Below are 27,864 nucleotides of genomic sequence, written 5' to 3'. Positions count from 1 at the left end.
TGTGCTGCCATTTGATGCTTTATTTCCTGACAACGTGAAGTCCCTACAGTGAATATGTCTCAAGGCTCCCTTGAATCTTTAAATTTCATTTAATCTTTCAACAGGCTGGAGAAATGGGCTGACAGGAACCTCATGAAGTGCAACAAAAAGAAATGCAAAGTTCTGCACCTGGGGAGGAATAACTCCATGCACCAGTACATGCTGGGGACCACCCTTGCAGAAAATGACCTGGAGGTCCTGGTGGACACCAAGTTGAACACAAGACAGCAACGTGCCCTTGCTGCAAAGAAGGCTGATGGGGGCTGCATTAAGGGTGTTGCCAGCAGGTCAAAGGAGGTGATCCTTCCCCTCTGCTCAGCACTGCTGAGGCCTCACCTGGCATGCTGCGTCCAGTTCTGGGCTCCTCAGCACAAGAGGGGCGTGGACACGCTGGAGAGAGTCCAAAGAAGGGCCTTGAAGATGATGGAGGGTCTGGAGCATCTCCGATAAGGAACGGCTGAGAGAGCTGGGGCTGTTCAGCCTGGAGCAGGAAAGGTTCGGGAGGGTCTCACCAACGTACACTAACAGCTAAAGGGAGGGTGTAAAGAGCCAGGCTCTTCTCAGCGGTGCCCAGTGGCAGGAGCAGAGGCAATGAGATAGAGGAGGTTCCCTCTGAACACAAGGAAACACTTTTTTACTGGGAGGGTGACCGAGCATTGGCACAGGGTGCCCAGAGAGGCTGTGGGGTCTCCATTCACGGGGACAGGCAAAAGCCATCTGGACATGGGCCTGGGAAACCAGGTGTAGGTGACCGCTGAGGTCTTGGCCTGACGGGGAAAAGGTTGAGGCAGTGGCCCAAGACACGTTCATGGGATCGCCTGAGCAGGGCCCTTTCTCCAGCGGGAGGCGCTCTCAATTTTGGCCTTGTGGCCGCACGCCCCTTCCCACCGCAGCTCTCCACCCGTTTCACCCGGGACGGTTTGGCCTCTGCGCACCCAGCACCCCGGCCGGGGAGTGGGGCGGCTCAGCGGTGTCCGGGCCGAGGCACCGGTGAGGCGTCACCTCGGGAAAGCGCGGGAACCGCCCGGCCCAGGCCCCGCCGCACAAAGCGCCGCCCGGCCGGGGCCGGGCCGCGAACCCCGACCCCCGGGTGGGCTCGGACGTGCGCGCCGCCACGCGCCCCTCCGCAAGGCGGGCCCTGGCGTCCCCGGCGCCTGCGCGCTGCCGCGGGGCTGGTGAGGCGGAAGTGTCGCTGGGGCGCGCCGGCAGCATGGCGGCCGCCCGCTGCTTGCGGCTGTGCGGGCGCTGGCGGCCGGCGCTGCTGGGGCCCGCGCGGCGCCGCCTCTTGGTGGCCGCCTCCGCCGCCGCCCCCCCGGCCCCGCTGGCCCCCTCGCCGCTGGCCCGTGCCGCCTTCAGCACCGGCCCGTCATGGCATCAGTGGAGCCCCGGCGGTCTAGCGGGGGGCGACGCGCTGGAGGGCGGCGGCGGCGGCGGCGGCGCCGAGGACGGTAGCGGCGGCGGGGCGGACGCTGGCGGGGCCGGGCCGGTCATGACGGCGCTGACTCCGCTCCTCGTGCCGGAGCATTTCCCCAACGTCCCTCTCATTGCCGTGACGCGCAACCCCGTCTTCCCGCGCTTCATCAAGATCATCGAGGTGAGGGGCCGCTGAGCCCGGCCCGCCCGGCGGGGCCTGCCCGCCCCCGGGCCTCCCCGCACCGCCCCAGCCGGCTCGGGGGCTGCTGACCGCCGCCGCGGGGGGCCGGGGCCGTGGGGCGGGCGGTGGCTCGGGGGCTGTTCCGCAGGTGTCTGCCGAGCGTGGCTTTGCCTGTCCTGGGCCGATTAGGGGGCGACGTGCCCGGCCCGGCCGTGCGCACGGGGGCGGGGGCTTGGTCCCAGCTTCTGGTGACACCGCGGCGCTTTGCTCCCCAAAGCTGAACGCGTTGGCTTTACAGGTTTCTTTTAATCCGAGAGTATGGGGAGGGCAGTAAGGTGCGTAACGCTCCGCGACCTTCTGCCTTCCGAGTGTTTACTTCTGGCTGACCGTGTTGGAATAGTGGTTTCTTTTGGCATCGTTTGGGACTTCGTGTTTCCGAAGTGTTGCATCAGTCAGTAGTGCCGCTTCTAACGGGGACGTTCAGTGATCACCCAGACACTCTTTCCAAGTTCTTTGTCTTCCCTGTGTTCTTTTGCTGAAGGTTAAGCAAACGTGGCCTTGGTTTAGCTTTGGGGGTTTGTGTCGTACCACCAGGAGCAATGTTTGTGAAGGTAGTAAGCTGGGCTGCAAGAAAAAAGCATGAATGCAGCAGAGCAACGCTGCTGCAGTGAGAGAGGGTGCTGAGAGATGGGGATGGTAATCTCAGAATTTCAGTGTGATCTTGCCCCTCTGCACCCCTATATGTAATTTTAAGAGCCATAAACTTGATCTTTGATCTTGGAGTAAATGTAATAAGAAGCTTTGTAACAAAGCTTTATGCTTACCGGACAGAAATACTTTTTCCTCCTGAAATGCAACCGTTTGGAACAAGTACTTGTATTTTTGCATTTCACTAGTATTTTACCACTCTGATTTTGGAGTACTTGTTACAAGAAATTAATCAGTACTTCCCTTTTCCTGTAGTGTTGTTTATCATGTTTTTTCTACTGTAGTATTTTTCTGCATGTCCAAATCTAGTATGTGCAGCTTTTAGTGTCTTTATAGATGTGTTGAAGTTTATATATTATTATTGTCTTTAGGCACACAGTCATGTGACACTCTTAGGTATAAGTCATCAATGCATACGTCAGCAGGGTCTGCATTGAGGTGATTGTTAAACACTCTGTCCTACCCTGCAAATTCATTGTGCTGCCATTTCATGCTTTATTTCCTGACAACGTGAAGTCCCTACAGTGAATATGGAATTATTAATTTTCTTCTTTCTGTAACACTGGCAAACATAGTTTTGCTAGACGTTGTGCAAAATTAAAATCGGTGTGCCCAGATTAGGAGAGACACCAACAGCGGTGGTGTTGCTCATGCTGCTCCGTTAAGACCACGCTGTTCATTGTCCAAAGGGTTGAGCAATGGAGCTCATGGCCATCACTTTGAAAGAACGCTCAGGGGTCAGCACCGTGACTTCATGCAACAGCAAAATACGCAAGAAGGTATTTTCTTGGTCCCTGAGGGTTCAGCCTGCTCTGATAACAGTTCCACTGGTGCTGGGCCATCTGCCAGGGACAGGTCTGTGGCCTGCAGAGAGCAGAGGGGACTAAGAAAGTAAAACATGAAGAAACACTGGCTGGGACTCAAAGCAGGAACTCAGGCAGGCTGGTGGGTGTAGGAGAGCAGTCAAACGGGGGGCTTTGGAGAAGAGGATTTAAACGAGGATGGGTGGACAGAATTCAGGCAATTGATGGGGAAGACTGGACTAGCTCCCCAGCAGGACTGGAGGACTGGGACATACAGGTATGGAAGGGGAAGGAACAGAGATAGCAACAGAAACTCCTGTGAAGTGCTGTTCAAGTGACTGAGAGGTTTCTTGCTTACAAAACTTGTACAGATTAGGCCTTCCCCTGCCTTCGAGCTTGTCTTATGTACTCAGTGACTTGTTTAAAATACTCCAATTTCATGTTTTTCTGATATTCTTCAGTTCCATATTACAGTCCCCTGATGAGGGCGACACTGGAAAAATCTGAGGTTAGACTTCATAATTCTGTCATAGAGTTTCACCACGCCTGGCCTTACATGCCGAGGGTGCAAAGCTTACAGAAAACCGGCCTCTGACTTCATACCACTTGTTGTCCTAGGTAAAAAATAAGAAGCTGGTTGAGCTGCTGAGGAGGAAGGTTCGTCTTGCCCAGCCTTATGCTGGTGTTTTTCTTAAAAAGGATGATAAGTAAGTCATTTTTCTTGATCTTTTTAAAAATCTCAAAATAAACTATTTCCATGACTAGACTGCATTTACCCGAAAAGCCATGATCTGAAATTCCCTGCCTCGGATAGTGTTACAGAAATTGTGTGTAGGCTTGGACCATCCTCTTACTCTGAGTTTTCATCGCCACTGCCAGCACCACTAGGAGCTTGATTCTTGCTTTAGGAAAGGCTGTTGTTGTTTGGGAGGGAGAGGAACCATCCAGGGAGTCGGGTGATTTGGAAAGGGGCTCCATGGTGGTAACAGTGGGGATAAAGTGAAGTGTCTTTGCTCCTGAGTCTAGTTTAATGTTTTGCAGCCAGTGATTGTCCTTTCTTTTTTAATCTTACCTGCCCTCGAGAATCTGAATGTCTACTCGATTTTTTTTTTTTCCCTCAATAGCAATGAGTCTGATGTAGTGGAGGACCTGAATGAAATCTACCAGATGGGAACTTTTGTGCAGATTCATGAAATGCAGGACCTGGGAGACAAGTTGCGTATGATCGTCATGGGACACCGCAGGTAATTGCTTGGGCTTCTGCTGCATCTCTCAGCCTTCGTTACAAACAGATTCATCCCCTTGTTGTGTTCACCACGTGGGTGCGTTTTCCTGCGCAACTCGTGTACGCCAAGTGTTCGCCTTGTCACTGCAGCGTGTCCTGGCAGTGCTTGGGTGCTCCAGCCTGGGACAGCTCAGCCGCCCGCAGGGAGAGCTGGGGCCTGGCGTTCTCATGTAAATTGTAACAGGAGGCAAACAGATGTTCATTGTGGTTCGTGAAGTTTAGCAGTTTCTTTGACAAGTACAGCCAGGTTTAGCAATGGTGAAAAAAGTTCTTTGGAACTAATTCAAGTCAGTATTTTTGGCTTTTTTTTTTTTTTTTTTTTTTAAAAAAAAAAAAAAAAAAAAAAGTGGTCCAAACCTGTAATTCTGTCTTTTCTATGTGATCTTGTCCCAGGATTGAATTGAAGCAAATAGGATTATTGTTGGGAATATAGATTTAGCTATTTGTGCCAAGTATTTTGAGCTAAGACAATACAAAATTGTGGTTTTAAAAGCATCAAATAATTAATTTCCATTAGAAGGGAAAATACAAGGACAGAAACCTGGAAGGGGAGGCACATTCAGGGTGGGATTTTGAAGCATTGCTTTTTGCCTCCTCCTCACTTCGCTTCACTTGCATTTGCTCTGGACAACAAAGCACGGGCAGTGCTTCTCAAAGCTGAATTGGCCTGTTTGCAAGTCAGCTCCTTTTCAAATGAAGTCTTGGACCTCCTGCTGCATTGTCAAAGCACGGCCTCGTTTGATGAGATTTTGGAAACAGGCAGCTGTTGGTTTTGGTTTACTTGGAATAGAAATATTTCCCTATAACTTGGAAGCTGTTGGGAATTGGTCTTTATTTATTTGGTTGAGACACAGACCTCTGGTCAGCCATGTCCGTAGGAACCACACTGGATATCGGATCTCGGGAGCGTGCCGCATTTATGGGGAAAAAAACATAAAAAAGGAAAATCTTCTATCAGCAGCCACGATAATGAAGTGTGGTGTCCTGCAAGTGTGGGTCCTGTAACTTCTAAATCCCTCCCTTAGCTCTCCCCGTGCACTTTCTAGCACGCCTGCTGGGTCAGGACAGCAGCTTCTGCAGCCAGTCTGGAGCTGTTTACATGCTGACTGGCCAGCAGGCTGCTGCCCAACTCTGTTCCTGGTGCCCTGCCGAGAGGATGTTCTTCTACCCAGCAGCTGATTTCCACCACCAGCAACCCCACCCTCCAGAAAATATTTTTGGTCTGTGACTCTATTCTGTTGATAAGAGTAGTCAAAAGTTGCTAGTGGCAGACAGTCAGAGTAGTTGAGGGAGTCTTATTTTTTGAAGGAGATCCCATGGAAAATCCCACCTGCACCCTGCGCACAGTGGCAGTTGCACTGTGAGCTGGGAGTCTGCTACACCACAAGGGTTTTTTGGACTTTGTATTCACAGCTGTAAGACAACCTTGTCAAAGACTGTTGCAGTTCCCGAGTGTTTGTCTACACTTGTCTTTGGTGGGGAAACCTTTTAAGCCAGTGGAGAGGGCAAGATTTTGGTCCGTTTCTGGAGAACTGTAGGTCATAATCTGTATTGAAAATGTCTGACGTGAGGTTGTATGCATGGCAGGCAGAATTCAGAAAAGCTTAAAAACAGTAACAGGGAAACTAATTTTTGGAATGTGATTATGTCATGTGATCTAGCCTGTGCGTTTTAGGGCTTAATACTCAATTAATTAGGGTGGAATATATTGTGGGTTTGATCTCTTTCAAAACCGTAATCTAGGAAATCTCTTGTGTCATAGACTAAAATCTCAAATATCTGGGTATGGAATGGGTTCAAGGTCTGTTATACATATGGTGTGTAATATTTAGTATTAAAGGAGGTAATGGAGCAGATGTGGTTTAAAGCAGAGAGATTGATTGTTGAGAATCAGAAAACTGAAAAAGCAGAACATTATGCTCAGAACTGAAGTGAAACAGTGAACTTGCTTTTCAGGAGAGACAAGAAGAGGGTATGAATCCCCATCAGAGCTGTTGGTTCATGTAGCTAGAGAAACGAGCTCCTGAGCAGGCAGACTAACAGCGATGCCTTATTAATTGTTCTGTTTACGTGCTGCCACTCGTCACTGAGAAGTCAGACTGAGTCAGACAGTCTGTGATACTGAGCTCTGTGTGCGTGTGTATGCCCACTAACGTTATTTAGATTATTTTTCTTTTAATCATTACAAATCTGGTTTTATAGTTCTGCAGCTGATTTAAGATAACACACCTTATGATAAAGGTGCTGTTAGCTGCCCTTGGCCTCTCATTCACACACCAGTAGGCTAATTCAGTGGTCAGTTAACTTTTTTGTATGGCAGCTTATTTATTGTATATTTACTTACTGAGTCCGATCAGTATCTACTGCTTGAATATTACTGTTTTACTAAATTGAGCCTTATTTTGACAAAATGAACCAGAAGCTAAATCTTGCCAAAACACCTGCAATCAGTCACCTTTGTCAAAGTTTGAAATTTTAGTTTACTGAAAATACAACTTAGACTCTTTCCTTTTCCTGCTGAAGATCCGAAATCACATGTAACAGAGAGGAATTGATTGTGGCTGGTTTCTTTTGGCTTTCAGGATTCGTATAAACAAGCAACTAGAGGTTGAGCCTGAGGAGCCTGAGAACAAGCAGAAAATTAGAAGGAAACAGAAGCGCTCTAAGAAAGAGGCTGAAGAGGAGCCTGGAGCAAAGGACCAAGCTGTGGAAGTGGTACTAGATCCTGTAGCTGCTTCCTCGCAGGAAGTTCTCATGGTGGAAGTAGAGAATGTGGTTCATGAAGATTTTCAGATCACAGAAGAGGTTAAAGTGAGTGAATTAATCATACAAGCCTGGACTTGTCCTGCAGAGTTGCACCTACGTTTCTTGCTTAAAAGCAAAGAATTCTAAAATCAGGGTCTGATTTCAGGCTTCAGAAACCAGTTCTTCCTCCTCACAGTCACTGCATGACGGGATTATATGAAAATAATGATTTTTTTCATGACAACAGCTCAATTCCTTAGCTCACTTCAAAAAGTTGCTGAATGAAGAGGTTGGGCTGTGCTTAAATCTGTGTAATATCCTCCATCAAATCGAGTCTTTGCTCCAAGGTGGTTTGGGTGGTCAGGCTGATGACACGCTCTGGCTGAGAACCAGGTGCGTTCGGTGTGTGCAGGCAGCCAGCCGATAGCCCCTCGTGCCGCCCAGGGGGAATAACTGCCCCGACACCAGTACCCTTCCAGGCACCGTTGCAGGTGGGTGGCCGGGGCTGTATGTCTCTGCTCCTGTGCTGGAGAGGTTGGGGAATGTCATATTTGTACTGAGGCCTTGTCTGGCCTTTTCCAGTGTGTTTGTTGATTACCTTTTTGTTGGGTTTATAGGCGCTTACTGCAGAAATTGTCAAAACAATCCGCGACATCATTGCCTTGAACCCCTTGTACAGGTATGTGTTTCCCGTGCTGCCCTGCTTTTGGAACAGGGTGTTCTCAGGCTGCCGTATGCTAAGATTGTCTGTTCTACTTGTCCTTTTGCTGTAATGAAGAAGAAAAGGTATTTGCTGAATTGTCACCTAGAATTTGTTTGGGGATCTAAGTTTTACATCCGTTGTTGGAAACGGGGAAAGTTTTGAAAACTTGATGTGAAACTCAGGTACGAGGTAGGACAAGTCCTGTGGCAGGTGACCTGGGTCTAAGTGAAGCTCACTGCAATAAGTATCATGGTCTTATAGGAAGAGTCTTAGAGTATGGGCACACAGAAATCTTACATGATTGTTAAGAGAGCATTTTATGTACTTGGGTTTATTTATCAGAGATCATTCCTTTTATTAAGTGATTTATGTGTTTTGATACTGAGTATTGGCTTAGTCACCTTTTAAAAAATAAGTTATTTTGCGATGACACTGAGCTGTGTATCATTTCTTTACTCTGTCATAACAAGTAAATAACAAAGATACTCCCCTATGAATTAAAAGTTTACAGAGCATTGTGGTTTATTACCATTTTTTCAGAGAGTCCGTGCTCCAGATGATGCAGGCTGGACAACGTGTGGTAGATAACCCCATCTACCTGAGTGACATGGGTGCAGCACTAACGGGGGCGGAGTCACAAGAACTTCAAGACATCTTGGAAGAGACCAGTGTAAGATGAAGCTTTTAACTAAAGCTGTGCTAACGGCATCAAAAGTCTGTCTGTTACATGTCACAGTTTCTTTACCAGCCTCAGCACAGAGGGAACTTAAGTGCTCTGTTTGACGATAGGTTATGTCGGTGACTAGGTTCCTGTTGAAGGATGTAATTCATTAATAACTGCCTTAAGGGAATGGCTGGATGCTCTGTGTCTTTGGGGGCAAATAATTTTCTTTCACACCTTGTTTGCATGCTGTGGGATCGCTGCACGATTCATCTCTCAATATCTGCAGGTGCTGTCTCCCAGACAACCTGTTGGAGCTTTTTATTCTCCCTTTCTCACTGGGAGCTGACAGGAGTATTGTGTCTGAAAACTCACTTTGTGTCTATCTTTTCCAGATTCCCAAACGGCTTTACAAAGCCCTTTCCCTTCTAAAGAAGGAGTATGAGCTGAGCAAACTTCAGCAGCGTCTCGGGAGGGAGGTGAGTCTCACGTAATGCCTAGCTTGTGTGTTGTTATGTTGTGTCCGCCGCTGTGGCGCTTAGCACAGCCAGTGAAGAATTTTAAAGCAAAACAGTGGTACACACTCTAAAGGGAGATTATTTTAGAGTTAAGGGTTTATATTCCTCTTCTGTTAGGAATGCAGTTTTTCATGCACTTTGTGAGAGTAACAAGACGTGAGGCTACGGCATCTGCTGTTAAATTGTGTCCGAGCTGTGATTTCATGTAAGTAGCTAAATCCCAGACAACCGCAGTTTACCAAGCATCTGTGTAAAAATATACAGCATAACACTGTATATAGCACGTGATAGTGCAAATAGCACAATGTTATTTTAAAAGACCCTCTGCTAACCACTGGGAACTGCAGTAGTTCCTGACTGCTGTAAGTTTTAATAAAAATACAGTAACTGCATCAAAATGGTAACTAAGTATATGAAGTAGAAAGATTTGTGTATACTGAGTCAAAAGTTCCTGGATTTCTTAACTCCCAGTAATTGAGGGGTTTAAAATTCATTAAGTGCAAAATGCTTTTGGACCAGGGTAGGAATTGTTGGAGACTTCGTAAGCAAGTTTGAGACTGTGGGACCAAATGGGATGCATCCAAGGATGCTGAGAGGGCTTATCAATGTCCTTATTTTGTTGTCTCAGTCATCTTTAAAACACTGTGGTGGCTGGGGAGGTTCCTGTAAGTGGAAAAAGGTAAATGCCATGCCTCTTGAAGAAAGAGAGTCGAGGAGACTACAGACCTCAAACCCTCAATCCCTGGGAAGATTATGGGGAAAATCCTCCTGGAAGCCCTGTACAGGCAAATGGAGGACAGGATTTGGAAGAGCCATAAGGGGTTTCCCAAGAGCAAACTGTGCCTCATCAGCTTGATTGCCGTCTCTGAGAAGAAGGCCTAGAGCACAAAGGGAGAACAATGGCTGTTGTGTGCCTTGACGTTAGCAAGGACTTTGTGGTCAGCCATGGTATTCATGTGACCAAACTGGGATGCTACAGACTGCAAGGATGTAGTACGAGGTGGGTGGAAAAATTGGCTGGACTGCTGGGCAGAAAGGGTTGTGGTCAACGCTATGAAGTCCAACTGCAGCCAGCTACTAGTGGTGTCCCTCGGGGAGTCAAACCCTCCTGAAGTTCAGCAAAGAGACATTCACAGTCCTACACCTGGGTTAAGGCATAGCCCCGTGCAACAGGACAGGCTGGGTGCCACCTGGACAGAAAACAGCTTTGCAGAAAAGGACTTTGAGGCCCTGATGTACAGGAAGCCAACCGTGAGTGAGCGCTCTGTCCCTGTGGCCAGGAAGGCCGACTGCATGCTGGGCCCTGCTTGCAGCTGTGCAGACAGCAGGTCGAGAGAGGTGGTTACTCCCCTCTGTTTGGCACTAGGGAGAGCACATCGGCTTACTCTGCCTGGCTTTTGGTGTCCCCAGCATGACATCTGAAAGTTATTTGAAACAATGAAGTACTGAATCATGGCCAGTGGAGGCCATCGAGATGTGGAGGGAGCTGGCGTTACGTCATAGAGTCACTTTTTGTATTAGAACATGCTGCAAATGATTTCTGAGTTCAGTTGCATAACTGAGAAGTACTTGGAAGTATTGGGAGTATTTGGAAGTATTTCATGTTTGATGGGTTGTACCAGGAACAGAATAGTTCCTCTGTTTGTTGCTTTGTCTAGGTTGAGGAGAAGATTAAGCAAACACATCGCAAATATCTTCTCCAAGAGCAACTGAAGATCATTAAAAAAGAGCTAGGTCTGGAAAAAGAGGACAAGGATGCTATAGAAGAGAAATTCCGTGAGCGACTAAAGGAGCTGGTAGTGCCAAAACATGTCATGGATGTGATTGATGAAGAGTTGAACAAGTTGGGTTTGCTGGATAATCACTCCTCAGAGTTCAAGTGAGTGCATGGCTGTGTCATCTGCCGTTACGGTTAGTTGGGAGAGTGAGAGAAATCAATGCAATTTTGTGAAGCTCTTACCTTCAGAGTTTCTTTTCTCTTTTTGTTACAGTTATTTTCCCTGAATGTAGCATATGATCGCATCCTAGCTATAGGATTGTTCTCTATATTTCCTATATTTTACCAAAGTTTACCTTTTTGATCATTTTAGGTCTTCTCTTGCAGCCTGATGCTGTGGATGAGAACTGTGCAGTTTGTTCCCCCTCATGAAACATGCAGTGATTCCTTCAGCCCTTAATTTTGGCTCTTCTCTCTCGTACTTAGGTGTTATCATCAGATGTGAGAGAAGCTGGTTGCTAGCATGTGACATTGGCTAAGCTACCTGAGGTCGTCCCTGAAGTTTTGGGGCAGGGTTGGAATTGCAAAGGAGCGAATAACTTTTACCACATAACGCATGACATGGATTGTCAGAAACTGAGCTTGCTTTGAGCCTCGTTCTGTTGAGGCAGTGTGTGCTGTACAATTCAGCAGTCGCTTTAATGTCCTGGATCTTTGCTTCTAAAACAGCATATCTTTGAGGGCAGACATGTAATTTGGATAAGAAACATCTCGATAATCACATCTGAGGAGGAGGAAGCTAGGAGAGACACCCTCAGCTTCACAGCTGGTGCAGTACTTTTCCCTCAGAGCAGTAACAGTGGTAGCAAGTTCGCAAAGCAAGTACTTGGGAGAAAAAAGCCAGAGCTGGGTTAGTGTGGTGATTGCCGCAGAGTGAATCCTGGGACCAGCCAGGCGCTGGGAGGCCGTGCTGCTCTGTGCTCATGACTGTGCACAGTTCATGTTTACAGCATCTCGCAGACCCCCCTGTGCAACTGAATCCCAGATCTGAGTGTGCAGAGTCCTAGAACAGATGAGGGCTGCTTTCGTGCGCTTGTGCTCTCCTCAGGAGCGGTCTGGTTAAACTGATTATCCCCACCCTTAGCTTCCCCTCTAACATCCTTATCTCCCAGCCTTACATCTTTGTTGTATATCTAGCCATTTTTCCTTGCTTCTGAGCCAGGAATCTTTCTTCTTTACATTGTCTTCCACTGGGGAAGCAGAGAAAACTAGTTTTCTGTCTTTTAAGTTTCATGACCTGATCCAAACAGTTGACAGTAGTGCAGAGCTTCCAAACAATCCTGTTCGTCTTCAGATAGGAACCAGCCCCATGCCAAAAAATCATACAGGGAATTTGTGTGCAGAAATGTAGGGCTTTGCATAGTGTGTTGAGAGTTCTTTCTCTCAGGAAAGCGAGAGCTGTGGAAAAAAAGCTTTAATTTGTGAGAGGGGTGGACAGGGCACAAGAGAATGAAGACTGTAATGAAAAGTTAGGAATTACTGCCCAGACAATGATGTTCTTTTCATAGTCTCCCTTCCATGAGTAGTTCATACCTCACTTGTTTGGGATGAGGTTGTTCTGGAAGGCAGTGGAGGAAGGCGTGAGCAGGTTGTTGTCAAATCACTCTCATTTGTGTGTTCCTGTCAGTGTTACACGGAACTACTTGGACTGGCTGACATCCATCCCGTGGGGTAAGTGTAGTGAGGAGAACCTGGAGCTGACCAGAGCCCGAGCAGTTTTGGAGGAGGATCATTACGGAATGGATGATGTCAAGAAGCGAATTCTGGTAAGGCAGCAAAAGGCAGTGTGTCCCATTTCACGCTCTGCTTAGCATCAGGCATTTTGGATGTGTTTCAGGTTGCAGCTCTTCGTTGAATTTGTGTTAATTCGTGGATCAAACAGAAGGCTGCATGGGAGAACAGAATGTTCTGATGATCAGTTAATGTGTTTAATTACTTGTGGCAATGAAGGTCATACTCTGATTTTGAACTGCAATCTACTGTTTAGCTGCTTAATGCTGAGCGAGTAAGTGTCCAAGGGAAGCAGTCTCTGGATTTTAATCAATTTGTTCAGAGATTATTAAAATGGTTCCACTTGCCTGGCAAAGCTATTGCCTTTCCAAAACACCCTGAAGCTCTACTCCTAACTCTAAAACTGAGAGGGGGGGCCGGGAAGTTAGCTAAGATGCATATTTACCTCAGCCTTTACCCGTCCCCAGGGTTGTGGTGGATGCTGCAGGGTTTATAGTCTGTGCAATACAGCCCTCCTGATCAGCAGACAGGGTGGTTTTCAGTGTTGCCTTGTTCCACAACTTCAGTCCCTTTTGCCTGAGGATGTCCCGCCTGCGCTGGCTGTGGTTACGGAGGCTGGTTTAGGTAAGAGTAGATACTTGCAACAACTTCAGGAACTTGCTGTGGGAACTGCCTTCCTTTGCAGTAGAGGGGAATAGGCTCTTCCTTGTTGCCAGCCAACGCTTTCCAGCAGTGAGAGACATTTCCTGTGACAATGCCCGTGCTGGCAGGATTTGTATCCCACAGGGCAAGTGCAGGAAGGTGCCCAGTGGAGGGGAGGCAGGTGCAGATACTTGACTTTGCGTTAACTAACTGTGGGGAGAGCTTAGCAGATTTGGTGAAGCCGTTGAGTGTTGCTGGCCTTCAACTTGGCCATCTCTTTCCAAAGCATGTAGTAAGGCATTTCTCTTACTGTTCCCACATGCTGTGTATAGCAGAGCTCTGTGTTACCTTGGGGACAGCACTGACAGTACTTAGGCCATCTCAGTAATTGCTGTGCACAGAAGCCATGTAGGCATCTCCTAAGCTAACAGTACGATGTCATTACACATAGTAAACAGTAAATTCTTGGAGAGCCTGGGATTTTTGCTTTTACTAAATTTCTTTGTTCTAGTGACTCCTAGAAAAAGATGAAGGTTGTGAAGTATCTCCTCACTGACAGCCAAAGGGGGCTGCTTTCCATAGTTATGCCCAAGATCTGTGACTAAATCCCACTACTTGATATATTATTTTGAATGATTTATGGTACGCCTGTTGCTGCATACTTGCAAGCAGATAACCCCTGTTGAGCGTTCAGTCTCTTATGGTGCTTGTCAGCACTACTCATGCTGAGAAGGCCCAGCCTTTATACAGAAGTAGATTGAGGTGCATCAGACAGGTCTGTGCCCTTGATTGTTGATGTGATTAATTCCACGCAGAGGAGATGCCCCAGTTGTAGCAATGCAAGCGAGGTTGATGATTTTAAGGTACCAAGAAATATCTACACAGGTTTGAGCCCTAATTAGATTTGTGCTGTTGTTCTTGTGGCGTTCAGTGCTGTAGTTGTGTTGCTGTGGAGCTCAGTCCTGTAGAGGGAAGACATCAAGGCTCATCGTTGCTCCATAACTGGCTTGTTACAGGGGAGCCACATCTCTCTGCCCATCTGCACGGTGGTTTGTCCACTGTAAGTGTGAGCAGTAGAGACTTCAGTTCTGATCCATGATCTTTTGATTTCCCAACTGCTTGAGTGTTATTTGGGGGTTGCCTGGCGTTGGAGTGTGGAAAGATGCAAGTTTAACTTAGTAAAGAAGAAGCGGTATAGTAGGAGATGCTCACATGTAGCTTGAGGTACTTGGGTGAGAACTAGGAGAGCTGGCAGAAGAGCTAGAAGTCTGGCTTCCCACTGCAAGACAGTGGAGAGAGAGACTGCTTCTCCTGGTGAGATGAGTACAGAGCACAAAACCCAGGGACAACTGAGTCTGTAAATAAGCAGAGGGAAAAGAGGTGCACCAGTGTCCTTCCTTAGCTTCTGCCCTTGCTGTCCCCAGTGCCTTGGAGGACCAGTTTTGTGTATGATGGTCGTTTTGTAACTGTTGCTTGACCTGATAACAAGTATGTTTTGGTGTTGCTGCCGTTGCCCTCTCTTCACTACTGGTGCTTCATCTGTTCTACAGGAATTTATAGCAGTCAGCCAGCTGCGAGGATCCACCCAGGGAAAGATTCTCTGTTTTTATGGCCCCCCTGGGGTTGGCAAAACCAGCATTGCCCGCTCCATTGCCCGAGCCCTAAACAGAGAGTACTTCCGCTTCAGTGTGGGAGGGATGACTGATGTAGCAGAAATAAAAGGACACAGGTCAGTGTAACTTGAGCAGTTTCTCTATCCAGCAATTTTTACTAATGTTGTCAAAATGGGAATCTAACTGAAGTTGGACAATGTGGGTCGTTTTCTGTTCTGCCAGCCCTTGCTGACAGGAGTTGGGATATAGGACGAGGTGGAAAGGATAGCAAAGGGCGGAGTTTTGAACATAACCCTGCAGTCACTCCCTGCTGCATGTATACGCTTATGGGAGATCTTTGAAAAGCTGTGTGAGCCACCCAAAAGCATTGGGCTGATGCCACATGCTAATTCATGTCTGTCTATAAGTGCCAGCACTAGAGAACGGTGACAGTTCAACATGGTTATTCACATATTCAGATGTGATTGAGCCTTGCTTTCTGAATAATCAGGGGGGAGGTACTGCCTGAGGAAAATTTGGGAGCAAGAATGTTCATGGGGGGAAGAAGAAGACATGAACAGAAAAATTAGTAGATCTGACCCTCCCACAGGTTTATTTTCCTTCCACATGCACCTAAAAGCAAAACTAGCCATGTTTGCAAACTAGTAAGACTAGCTGACTGCAGTGTGAATTGAACCTGGGTGGCTCTGCCCTCTGTGATACAGAAGTGGAGAGAAGTGGTTTACATACTTTTCAGCATGTTCTCTGCTCTGTGCCTCTAACACTTATGCTGTTATCCTCTTGCTCTGCTTCTGCATGTTCCTGGATGCCAGTTCCCTCTAGAAGAAAGATTGTGTTTTGCTGTTAGCACTTTGTTCCTTCAGCACATCTTTTGATTTACACTGATCTTCCTTCCTTGTCCCTATCAAGTGAGAGAATGAAGCGTTCCCTTTTCTAATGTTTCTTTACTCAAAAAACCAAGAAGTCACTATTCAAATGTCTCTGTTCTCAGCCTTACCTCTTTGCTTCCCTCTAAAAGTGGTTAAAACTAAAGATAAAAACTGCAGTCTGGGCATACTCTACTAGAAACAGACTGTTTTCTTGGTGCTGAGTATGGTGATGGAGAATGCTTTTGATAGTTGTAGAAGAACTAGAGACTTGTTCCCCATCAGGATACCCCTGTTCCATGCATGCTGTGTGGTATGCCGTGTGCCGTGCTTCCTAACGCTTCCCTAAGTACAGTCTCTGGTAAAACAGGAGGACGTATGTTGGAGCGATGCCAGGGAAAATCATCCAGTGCCTGAAGAAGACCAAGACAGAGAATCCACTTATACTGATTGATGAGGTGATGTATCTGGTCTGTCTTACAGTTTTTGCTCTTAAAAGCATGTATCAGTTCTTGACCCCAATAGGAAACATGAAGCAGTAACTCCTAAAAATACCAGGTTTTTTTTATTATTTAAACAAGGCTGGGCTCTCAAGTTCTTTGAGTGACAGTGATGTCTTAGACCTTTGTTTCTTCTTCCTATACTAGACTTCAGTTTTAATGTTTCAGTTGTACCCTCCTCGTTAAATCGCAGCTGTTTGGATCACAAGGATCCTGATGAAGCTGGCTGGATACTCAGAGGCTTCAGTAGCTCTTGTGTTCCTTACCTGGGTGTGGGTACATCAGTGTCCACAAAACCACTATTGCCCATGTGATTATTAGCAAAAGTCACTCTCTTAGCAGGCCTAGAGCAAGGCTATAAGGAATAAGATGCTTACTTGTGGTCTGACTTGAGAATAAACAAGTCAGGGCTACTAGCCTGCTGCTTTGTGGAAAAGCAAATGAGGACAGTCCACAACAGCAGGCGTTCAGAATAGACTCCAAGGTCTCTCTGGCCTCCTTGTATGCCTTGCCTGCGAGAGACCAACAGCAGGTGTCTTGGGATGGGCTGGGGGACCAAGAAACTGGGTAATGAGTCGCAGTGTAATGTAACCAGTGAGAATCTTGGTTTGAAAGGTAATGAAACCTGTAGGTCGTGGCACTTCTGCTTAAGCGGTGTTGGAGCCCTTGCGTTGGCTTTAGTAGCCAACTGCATTATGTCCATCTACTTAATTCCACTCTTCAGGGAGAAAAAGCAGTGGAGAGCAGCTCTGTAGTGCCCTCTCCTTCTGAGGACATGCACAGTGCTGAAAGAGGTGACAACCGTGGACATGGTCCTGGGCAGCCAACTCTAGGTGGCCCTGCTTGAGCAGTGGGGTTGGACAAGCTGGCCTCAAAAAGTCCATACCAGTCTTTATCTGCCTGTGATTCTGTGAAAGCAGCCAAGGCCGCTGGCTGAGCTGCCATGAGTGACTGTGTGCAGGCACTGTGCGCCTGGGGCAGAGGAAGGAGCGTGCGATAGTTTACGTCTTAGGCACATGGAGTGAGCTGGCACCCTGCAGTCCTCCCCCCTGCGGAATACGTATTCTGGTCTGTGACTGTACCCTGCTTAACAAGTAGTACCCAGCCAGTCCACAGTAACTCACTTGCTTTTGATTGTATGCCCACTGCTTGAGACTTACAGTGCTTCTCTACAACACTGTTAGTGCTGTGTCTCGTCAGGTGTGTCACGCTCACGCGGTAGATAGTGGGGACCTGGGTGAACACACAGAAGATTGATAGACTGGTAGTGGCTGTTTCTGAACAAACACATGAAGGTTTTCAGACAGAGCCTTGAAAGAATCTTTGTGTGAGAATTTATTGTGATGAAAAATTTCTTTGAGCATTTAAAGTTTTTCTCCCACAGGTGGATAAAATAGGAAGAGGCTATCAAGGGGATCCATCCTCAGCCCTCCTAGAGCTGTTGGACCCAGAACAGAACTCTAATTTCTTGGATCATTACCTTGATGTCCCTGTGGATTTATCAAAGGTATTGCTCTCTTTTGCAGAGGTTGTAGAGCTGGGATGTACGAATGTGTATCAATGCAGAGATGTCCTGGCTGTGAGAAGATGCTGACGTTTTAGTCAGTTGGAAAGTCAGACAGATGGGATTGAGACAAGAGTGATACAGGGCTGTCTGCAGGAGCTGGCTTGAACCAAAGGGTCTGTACGTACTTAAGAGAACATGGTCACCAGCAGATGTCCTATAGCCCTAACTCCCTGTAGAGCTCGGGACACCAAGGTGTGTGGTCTCAGCTAGAAAAGGCAGAAGTTTTTCTTCTACGTCATGACTGGCAGAGTTGCTGTCAAGTGAGGTGGCTGCAAACTGCTGCCAAGCTATTGAAATTGGTTGTCTTTGCACACTGTTGCACTTCTTGTGCAGCTTACATTAATTGCAGAATTGATGGATTAGAAATATATGTACATAATGTGGTCACTTCTGTGCTAACTTCGCAGAAGGTAGAAATAACTTAGAAGGGAGATCTAGATCTCTCCAGGCAAAATGTTTCTGGGTCTCTGTCAGACCGTTCCATTTTCCCAGTTTGTGCTGTATGTATTTCTGAACGTTTATTTTGGGCATAGGGAACATCCTACTACATAGTTCGAAAATCCAAAACTTTTCCTGTAATAAGAACTAGATTCCGCAGAGAAGATGATCTTGTTCCGGCCCTTCAGGCAGAGAAACACAGAACTGAAGAACTATTGCTTGGAGTAAAGCAAGAGGTTAACAAAAATGCTTAATCGGATCTTGTAATACTTCCAGGTACTTTTTATTTGTACTGCTAACGTAACGGAAACTATTCCAGAGCCACTGCGGGACAGAATGGAAGTGATCAATGTATCGGGATATGTAGCAGAAGAGAAACTTGCAATTGCAGAGGTAAGAGAAACCACTAATGTGCTGTGAATTACATCTGATAAAATGTTTTTGGCAGATAAGACATACATTTTTTACATCTGTACATCCAGCTGTGTCCAAAAACATTAGGCACATGGCATTTTGGACAGAATTCCTCTGATCTGAACACCCAGTTAAAGTGACTTCAGTGTTCCATGGGCTGTGAATTCCAGAAAATGGCATTGAGCCAACAGCAGCATGAGGTTGGGTGAACTGGAACCACCAGGCTTTTATCACAAACACTAACAGAAGGATGTGGGTGATTACTTCTTTCAGAGGTACTTGGTCCCCCAAGCACGAGTTCTGTGTGGCTTGGATGAAAACAGAGCCAAAATCACATCGGATGTCCTGACTGTTCTCATCAAGCAGTACTGCAGAGAGAGCGGGGTGAGGAATCTGCAGAAACAAGTAGAAAAGGTGAGAGAAAGTGGTGTGGAACTGTGACCGCTGTGCTTCAGCCTTCTCAGCTTGTTCTACAGAAATATTACTGTCTCACTCAGGTATTGAGGAAATCTGCCTACAAAATTGTGAGCGGAGAAGCAGAGGCGGTCCAAGTAACACCTGAAAACCTGCAGGACTTTGTAGGAAAGCCCATCTTCACTGTGGATCGCATGTATGAAACCACTCCTCCAGGAGTGGTGATGGGTCTGGCCTGGACAGCTATGGGTGAGATAAAACGACCTTTCCATATAATTTTCAAAAATTGAATGCAACAGTAAAACTGACTTTTCCCTTCTGAGTCCCATGAAGTTCTTCTACTGGCACCAGTAAAATTAACTTCTGTGGCCTTTTAGATCCTGACCACTTCTTCCCTGAAGAATGGACCCTTTCTTATTCCCTTACCCAGGCTCATTTAGCTTCAGGCCAGCATGTTTTCTCTCCACATCCCCTATGAACAACTTACGTTAGGAACAGCAGTGACTGAAAGCGTAAGCCTTTTCAGAGAGGACGAGACCTTGTCTTAAAAGCAGGAGGTGTCATTCTGCCTTATGGCACAGCCGAGGCACGCTGTGTCTCTTCAATGACGTGGCACCACTGACTTGGCTTCCTGTGTCAGGGCAGACACGGGGATTGCAGCACTCTGTTGGGGTGGGTGCAGCTGGCTACGTACTAGTCACTGGACTGCTCCCCTCGTAACTTGGGGGCTTGTCACCACAGTGTGGAAATGCAACATGCAGCAAAGGGTATGACCCCTGCGTACCCTGATTGACCTGGGGTGGAACTGAAGTAGGGAAAGGATCAGTGTGGTGGAGAAGGTAAATAGGTGTCTGACACTGGAACGCTGCACAGGCCAGAAGTGTGTTATGGTATGAGCTTGTCTTGCTTTTTGGCTGTAAAGAGCCTGAACCCATTTCCACTACATAGGGGTTGCATCTGTATTGTTGGAGTCCAAAGAAGCAGTGAAGGGAGGCTGTCAGTGCAGTGCTGTTGAGATTTCCAGCTGGCCTTCCTCAAGGGATTTGGAGAGCAAGAGTGTCTCATCAGAGCTCCCTCCTCCCGAATTCCTGACATTGCTTCTGCATCACCAAAACAGTATGGTTTGATTTTCCTTTAACTTTTCTCAGGATGTTGTTTTTCTTTTCTTTCATAGGAGGTTCCACTCTGTTTGTCGAAACATCCCTGAGGCGACCTAAAGACACAGAGAACAAGGATGGGTCCCTTGAAGTAACAGGGCAACTAGGAGATGTAATGAAAGAGAGTGCCAAAATAGCTTACACGTTTGCAAGAGCCTTTCTGATGCAGAAGGACCCCAACAATGACTTTCTCATGTCTTCCCATATCCACTTGCATGTGCCAGAGGTAAACTGATGCAGAATTCACTGAGCATGCATAGCAGCTAGGCTGGTTTGCCTCCCTCGACCTGAAGCTGGAAAGCATTTAATTTGTCCGCATGTTGTGCAGAATGCCCTCATTTAGCAGTAAAACCTAGAAAAGATGACCTTTTCCTCTGGATCCTGTGAAAGCGCTCTTAGGAGCTGTGTTTCCATTCCCTTCTGCAGCAAGCGTGTGGTGAGAGTACAGGGGCTTGGATAATGCTGTGAGGAATCTCAGACTTCTGTTGTAGCTTTGGCCCTGCTTGTGCAGATGGAGAAACAATGGCATAGGGATAAGTGATTTGGAGAAAAGCTTGTGTGCAGCTACCAGGAAACCAAAGTTTAGGTCTCTGTGTTACCCGGCTTTCAGAAAGGTTTCAGGTCACTTACACGTAATTGAAGACACTACTCTCGGTCTCTGCCGTGGTTCCTAGTCCATATAATGGCAGCGGTTGCATTTTTCCAGTGTTGGGACTGAAAATAAATGCAGACAACGCTCAGAGGGGCTCATACACTATGTAGCAGGCTTGGGCAGGTGCTTTACTGAAGATAAATTTTGCACTATTATCGTGCCCAAGCTTTGCTTCTGAACTACTGCGTGCTTTAACCTACTCCAGAGTCTCCTTGTTGCAGCTTGCTCTGTCTGGACAGGTGCTTGGCTGCTATCTGTGTCTTCATTCCCTGGAGGATCAGAAAACACCAGATGTTATCTCTGCCTGTACTCCCTCTCAAACATTCATTTCTTCTGCTCTTACCTCAAAGATCTGTTTGATCTCAAATAAACCCAGACTGTCGCTAGTTTAGGCCTGGATTTTGTTGGGCTTTCTACACTGAATGATCTTTTCTGCCTTGAATGATTTTCAGTATTGTCCTCCACTGTTTTGTGACTCTTGATGCTCTCTTCCTTTTGTGATGCTGACCTCTGTTACTTGTTTCCATGGTTGGCTTAGGTCAACAAAAAGCTTCAAAGCATTCAGGCTCTGTTTTTTGCTTATACTGCTTATTCGAAGTCCTGAGCTTGATGAGTATCGTAGTGGCATCAGGCCAGAAACCAAATTGTAGACTCGGGGATTATTCCTTGTGAGTAAGGTGAGGACTGACATAGCTGTTATAGATCAGCCAGCTCAGATGGCAGGATCCCATCAGTGACACTGCCACAAAAACCCTTGTGGGACCCCATGAAATTTGTGCCATGTTAAAACAGCAATGACAAAGGTATTGTCTGGCTTTGCTACTCTTTGAATGAGCTAAGGGCAGGGGGGTGAGTTTTGTTGTTTGTTTGGGTTTTTTTAAACAGGGAGCAACACCAAAGGATGGACCAAGTGCAGGGTGCACTATAGTAACAGCTTTGTTGTCGCTGGCCATGAATTGCCCAGTGAGGCAGAACGTGGCCATGACTGGAGAGGTGTCATTAACTGGAAAAATTCTCCCTGTTGGTGGAATCAAGGAGAAGACTATTGCGGTAAGAGCTCTTCTCTTGTTTCTGTGCATCATCTGTGGGAAAAAGCCTTGGGTCGGGCTCAGCAGTGACTGGGACAACCAGTGATTGCTCCTGCAGTGGGAGAAGCAGTGATTCAGTACGTGCTGTGGAGAAGCCCGCTGGAGGAGCGTGGGGCTCTGGCCTGTTTCTGGCTGTGAGGAAGATGGGACCCCAGGCTTTGTGCCAGGACATCTGTGGTGATCTACTGGACTGTGGAATTAAGGGTGGAAGGTACTGTCTGCTCTGTCTCAGACTGGTACAGTCCAATCATCTGTGCTGGCTTAAGTGCCTCTTTAAGGGGGGCAGCCGGTGTAGATTCGACAGTATCGGTAAGGCATCAACACCAAGGCTTTGTTCCCCAGTCCCAGCTTGAATGACTGCCTTAAAGTTTCATATCGATATAACGATGTTTTTATTTTAGATGGAAGGAGCTCACTTTTATTGTCTTGCATTTTCCCCCATGAAGTTTCTTTCTTTGCACATTATAATCAAGTTACTTAATCCTCAGGCTTTTGTTTGGGGGGGGGGGGGGTTAATAAGCTATATAGACAGACTTCTCTGAAGCACTCTTGCAAGCACTGCATTTATAGTGGTGCTGTTTTGGTTTCAACCCTTTGCAGTTTTCAAAATTCTTTTCCAAACACTGAATCTCTCTCTGTGCTTTTCGTCTGCACAGCTCCTGCCCACATCAGCCTTGTGTCACATGCGTTTTCTGTCCTCAACAATGGTATTCCCCCTTTCAGTAGCCTGTTGAGCTGGGGCTTCCCATCAGTGTTTTGTCCACAAATCCATTTGGGCCACAACCATGTGCAATGCAATTCCTTTTCCTCATGTGGCTTTAAAATGGGTAATTTTGCATTCCGTTTTGTGGCAGCCATTACAGGACTCACACACGATAGGGACGTCCATGGCACTGATGACTGGCTGCACTTGCAGGGGCGTGAGTGGCCACACAGGGATAAATTAAATGCAGGATCGCCCATACAGTGGTCAGTACAAACCTGCCGCTTGATGCGTGGGCTCCTGTCTGCTCCTTCTGATGCCCGTGTCCATACCTAGAGGTTCTGTAGAACGGGCTGTGGGTCACATGTGTTGATGTGGGATAAGCTGTTTCCAATTCTTCCTTTGATTCTAAGGTTTATCCTCACCCAAGTTGGAACAGACTTCTGAAACTCTGTAAAATTGTATGAACTGTTGTAAACAATCCCCCATGTGCTAACACAGTCCTACTCGAGCACCGCCTGCTTCGGCTGTCCCTGCAGCTGAGAAGGTGGGACTGGAGTGCGTGTTTTGGTGCTTGGGGAGCTCTAGAACTTGATCCATCTTCTGTAAGTAATGCCCTTGCTGCTCTCCAAGGACCCAAGTAAAGCCAGATCATGCTCCTCACTAACTGCTCGTTCTTGCTTCCTACCTCAGCAGCCTGCCTAACTTCCGTTTCCCCACAGGCGAAGCGGGCAGGCGTCACCTGCATCATTCTGCCATCGGAGAATAAAAAGGATTATTACGACCTTGCTGGATTCATTACAGAAGGACTAGAAGTGCATTTTGTTGAGCACTACAAAGAGGTATTCGAGATAGCGTTTTCAAAGCTGGATTCTGCTGGAGGATGACGTTCCACAACCTGGTGGCTGAAGGTGGTCTGTCCCTTAATGCTTACCCCCCACCCAGAAATGGCATGACCTGGGGGCAGTCCTGAAATGGGACACCGAACTATTGCTGCTGCGCAGCTGCTGAAATGAATTATGGCTTTGCTAGAATAAAGTATTTCTCACTCTTAATATTGAATTATGATCCACGTTAAGAATTTCTAATAAAATCGTGGAATTTTACTTAAGGAATGTGCAGGTGGAGCTAGTCTGGTCTCCTCTAATGACAGATTTTTTCAGTTATTTCACTGCAATTCTAAATAATCCCTAGGGAAAACCATTTAACTCTCCAGTGCTGGGGCTGTGACTCCCACATAATGTTCCTGGTGTAGGGGTAGCTCTCAAACCTTACCTTCTCTCAGCTTGTAAGGCTGGAGGGGGAACAAATTCCAGGACAGTTCAGCAGAGCTACTCGTGTATTCAGCTGCTGAGGGGCATGGTTCCCCAGATTAAATCGCAGGTCAATACCCTCAGAAACAACTCCACGCCTAGGGAGAGCAGACCTGGACAAGAGAGCACTGTGCTCAGGAGGTAGCGCTGCGCTCCCCCATAGCCTGCCTGCTGCTGCAGCAGCTGTGTGATGGTCACCGAGTGGGAAAAGGAATGAAATATCTTGGCAGAACTGCTGTGCATCAATGAACACAGGCTGGGGCTGGGTAACGGGAGTACTTCGTTCAGCAAATGCTAGAAAAAGGGACCTTAAGTAGGGAAGAGCGGGTACCTCCAGTCTAGCTGAACTGCATTTCCTTGCACAGCAAGAACAGCACTTGTCCTGTCTTGCAGCAAGGTAGCCCTTAGCAGAGAATAAAGGATCATCCCACTAAAGTTCAGGAGCTCTTACTGGCTGCAAGTCTCTCAGGATCTAGTACCACGCTGCAGCAAGCAGGCCACAAACAGGGGGAAAGGCATGAGCAAGAAAAGCTGCACAAGGAACAGGCTGAAGGGCCTGGAGGAAGGGCAGCAAAGCTGTCACTGCCTTTGACACCAGATTTTGTCCACTGACTTGTCTCCTGCCTCCATCTGGGTCTGGAGACAGACTGGGAGGTGGAAGGTAGCACAGCCTTCACAGGCTACTGCAGGGGTTTCCAGGTCCCGAGACAGGCCAGCTCTGCAAGGCCTGCAGTGGGACTCCCCTCTCCTATGTACCACAGGCCCGTGTCAGCATCTGCAGGTAAAAGAGCGAAGCAGGTTCGGGATTCCTGCAGTTCAGGGCCTTGTAAGCACAGTCACACAGACTTTCAGGGGTTGGAAGAAACCTTGAAAGATCACCCTGTTCCTCCAGGCTGAGGCAGATGTACCATCAACGACTACTGGTTTTGTGAGAAAGGACTTTATTGAGCCAGGGGCTGTACAACTCAATCCTTCTTTGCAGCAGCTTTCCTCATGGCTGCCAGGACGTTACTGAGTTCTTCCCGCTTTCGCTTGGCCCGAATGTGAGTGCCCACCTGCAGGGCAGAGAGCAGTGCCATCAGATTCCTCCCAGCCCAAACGCCTCAGCTGCTCCAGGCGTTCACTGCGGGTGCTCTACTCAAAGAGCAGGCAGGAGGGCGAAGCCCCAGTAAGCACCAACTCGCCCGGCCAGCCAGGCGCTCGCTGCCATCACACCTCAGCGGCCCGTGGCCTCAGTTAGCTGAGGCAAGGCAGAAGCTGCTTTCAGCTCTCACAGCCACCCTCACTTCACCCCATTTCACATTCCCCAGTTAACGGGAGCCCGCTCCACCAGCGCTGCTCTCCCCTTCCCCACCCCAGGTCTGCACGCAGGGCAGGAACAGCGAGGCTGGTCTGGATGCCTGTAGGTTGGGGCCATGTTAGCAAAGTACCTTTACCTCCATCTCCCACTCAACCCACGGACATTCCCTCTGCTCCCTCGGATTAGACTAGTAACTTCCCAAACAACTGAAAAAGGAAGGGAATTAGTTAAAAAGCAAAAAGTATCCCTAGGGAAGGGCAGAAAACAGAAAGTGAACTACAGCAGAGGTTTTGCCATCCCCATTAAGATGCCAGCTCAACGTACCCGTTTCTTTATGAACTTCAGAGCACGTTTATCTTTGGAAACTTTCAGCAGCTCCATAGCACGTCTCTCGTAGGGCGCAAAGCCACAGACTTCCCTGATCATGTCTCGCACAAACTTGGTGTGTTTGGTCAGGCGCTATAGGAACAGGGTGGGGGGAGGGAAAAAAATACATGAATTAATGAGCGGAAGTGCCAATTTACCCCAACTGGACTGCAAAGGGTTGTGGCAAACCCCAGGGTAAGGCCCCAACACCAGCTTAAGCTCTGAGCATGTCCCAGGAAGGTGACCCCGCAGGCAGGCGCTCGGCAGCACAGCACTTGTGACAAGTCGTGCTGGTCTCTTTGGTTTAGCCGCAGTACTGGGAATTTTGCACATCTGCACCCATCGTTTATTTTTTTTTTAAACAAAAAGCACGATCATTAGATATCCTGGGTCTGCACTGCTACACATCTCAAATACCACATCGAAACGCAGCATGTGATCAAAGCAGGATTAAAAATGCAAACTGCCTTAACCCTTTGTGTTAACACACATGCTCACCAAACCTCGTTAACTCCCAGTATCTGTCATTACTGGGCAGTTTTGGGGTGGGGGGGTGCCTGTCATTGAGAAGCAGACGGGGAGGGACTTCAGAAGTCACCCAGCCTATGTGCTGTCGCACTGTGGGCTGGTTTTGTCTTGGACCAAGTTTTCTTCACAGGAGCTGGTCAGGGCTGAGCTTTGGATATGTGCTAGGAGCAGCGCTGGTCACTCCGGGATGTTTCAGTCCCTGCTGGGCAGACCTCCCACAGGAACAGGAGCTCTGCTCCTCACACCACCCACCAGCAAGGGAGCTGGGGACACACAAGGAATTGAGAGGGGACACAGCCGGGACAGCCGACCCAAGGGATATTCCACCAGACCCTATGATGTCATGCTCAGCATGTGAAGCTGGAGAAAGGGGGAGACGTTTGGGGTGACGGCGTTTGTCCGCCCAAGTTCCCGTTAGGCCTGATGGAGCCCTGGCCCCTGGAAAGGGCTGCACACCTGCCTGCGATGGGGAGCAGCGAGTGAATTCCTTGTGTTGCTTCACCTGTTAAACTGCCTTTACCTCAACCCGCAGCTTTTTTCGCTTTTCCTACTCTCTCCCCGTCCCACGGGGGGCAGTGAGCGAGCGGCTGGGTGGGGCCGAGCTGCCGGCCAGGGTTAAACCACTCCACGCTGCTCATTCACCTTCGACTGCGGTTGGACATACTGGCCCTGCTCTTCCTCGCCTCCAGTGACGTCTCGGGGTTAGAGGTCAAACAGCAGCACCTGCAGGCTGCCCCCGGCCTTCCCACCTGCAGGTGGGCCCGCCTTTCCCAGCTCCACGGTCCCGAGCCCACCACGGCGAGGGGTGCGCGGCTTCAGCTCCCTCCCGCCTCTCCGCGGCAAGAGAAGGAACCGAGCCGCAGCACCGCACCCTCCCCGACCGCGGTCCCGAGCTCCTGCAGGCTGCAACTCATCCCGCTCACCGCCCGCCCTCCCACCCCGAGGACGCCCGTGGAGGCGGATCGGTGGCTTTCTCCGGCGGTACCCACTTCCACGCCGGACATACGATCGCAAAACTAGGTCCAGGAGCAAGAGAGCCCTGTGCGGGAGCTCCGCCAGCCGGCAGGCCCGGAGGGGCGGCAGGCCTGCGCCGGCGCCAGCCCCGGCCGAGCCCCGCGGCTGCCGGCAGGGCCCTTCTCGGAGCCCGGCCCGGCCCTCACTCGCCTCATACTCACCCCGCGGCGGCGGCACTGCCTGGGCTTGGACACGTTCTTCGTCACCTTGTAGCCCTTGTTGAGGCCCACGGCCATGGGATATCGGATCGCCATGTCTGCAGGGAGAGAGCAGTCAGCCCCGCCGCAGATGGATGCGGATCCCCGGCAGCCCCCTGCCTCCCCGCTGATGGCGCCGCACCGGAAGGAGAGAGCGCGCGCGCGACGCTGTGACAGCGTCTCTTCCGGCTCGCTCACGCGGTGATAAGGCCGCTCTATCTCGCGCCGTGACCATAGAGGCGGGAGGGCGGTACCCTCATCGCCGGCGGCGGAGGGAGCGAAGGCCGCGACGCCGCGAGGGGGCCCGCGGGGATCCCCGGGGCACGGGGGTCACCAGCCCCCGGGAGGGCCCCGATGGGGCCTCCGCTTTCCTACCGGATCAGGCCAAAGCCAGGATTGGCGGGGGCGGGGGGGCCTTGGCGGGGAGCAGCCTCTGCCGGCCGCGGCTGTGACGAGAAGGCGAAGCGAGTGCAGGAGGAATTCGCTTTTTGCGGGAGGAATTCGCTTTTTGCGGGCCTACGAGCACGA

General features: G+C 48.7%; 2 protein-coding genes across 3 annotated transcripts; one reads left to right on the top strand and one right to left on the bottom strand.

The window, feature by feature from the left end:
- The first annotated feature begins 1,249 nt into the window (after positions 1-1,249).
- Positions 1,250-23,680, top strand: LONP1 (lon peptidase 1, mitochondrial). 2 transcript variants are annotated; one of them, XM_086477388.1, is made up of 18 exons: positions 1,250-1,633; positions 3,763-3,851; positions 4,269-4,388; positions 7,012-7,240; positions 7,792-7,853; positions 8,418-8,547; positions 8,934-9,017; positions 10,715-10,935; positions 12,461-12,599; positions 14,757-14,935; positions 16,056-16,143; positions 17,570-17,692; positions 18,467-18,583; positions 18,878-19,018; positions 19,102-19,267; positions 20,193-20,401; positions 21,713-21,877; positions 23,341-23,680. In XM_086477388.1, the coding sequence occupies exons 1-18, from the start codon at positions 1,250-1,252 to the stop codon at positions 23,503-23,505; spliced, it is 2,811 nt and encodes a 936-aa protein (XP_086333514.1). In that variant the 3' UTR covers positions 23,506-23,680. The 2 variants fall into 2 exon arrangements, with proteins under 2 accessions (XP_086333514.1, XP_086333515.1); XM_086477389.1 differs by lacking the exon at positions 3,763-3,851 and having other exon boundaries at positions 1,625-1,633.
- Positions 23,681-24,855: 1,175 nt separating this feature from the next.
- Positions 24,856-27,474, bottom strand: RPL36 (ribosomal protein L36). The gene is made up of 3 exons (XM_086477532.1): positions 27,301-27,474; positions 25,556-25,690; positions 24,856-24,986 (listed from the first exon to the last, which is right to left on the bottom strand). The coding sequence occupies exons 1-3, from the start codon at positions 27,391-27,393 to the stop codon at positions 24,897-24,899; spliced, it is 318 nt and encodes a 105-aa protein (XP_086333658.1). The 5' UTR covers positions 27,394-27,474; the 3' UTR covers positions 24,856-24,896.
- Positions 27,475-27,864: the final 390 nt, after the last annotated feature.

The sequence above is a fragment of the Leptosomus discolor genome, chromosome 24, assembly GCF_034619465.1.
Source record: "Leptosomus discolor isolate bLepDis1 chromosome 24, bLepDis1.hap2, whole genome shotgun sequence".
Taxonomy (NCBI): domain Eukaryota; kingdom Metazoa; phylum Chordata; class Aves; order Leptosomiformes; family Leptosomidae; genus Leptosomus; species Leptosomus discolor.
This window is presented reverse-complemented; position numbering and strand designations above follow the sequence as displayed.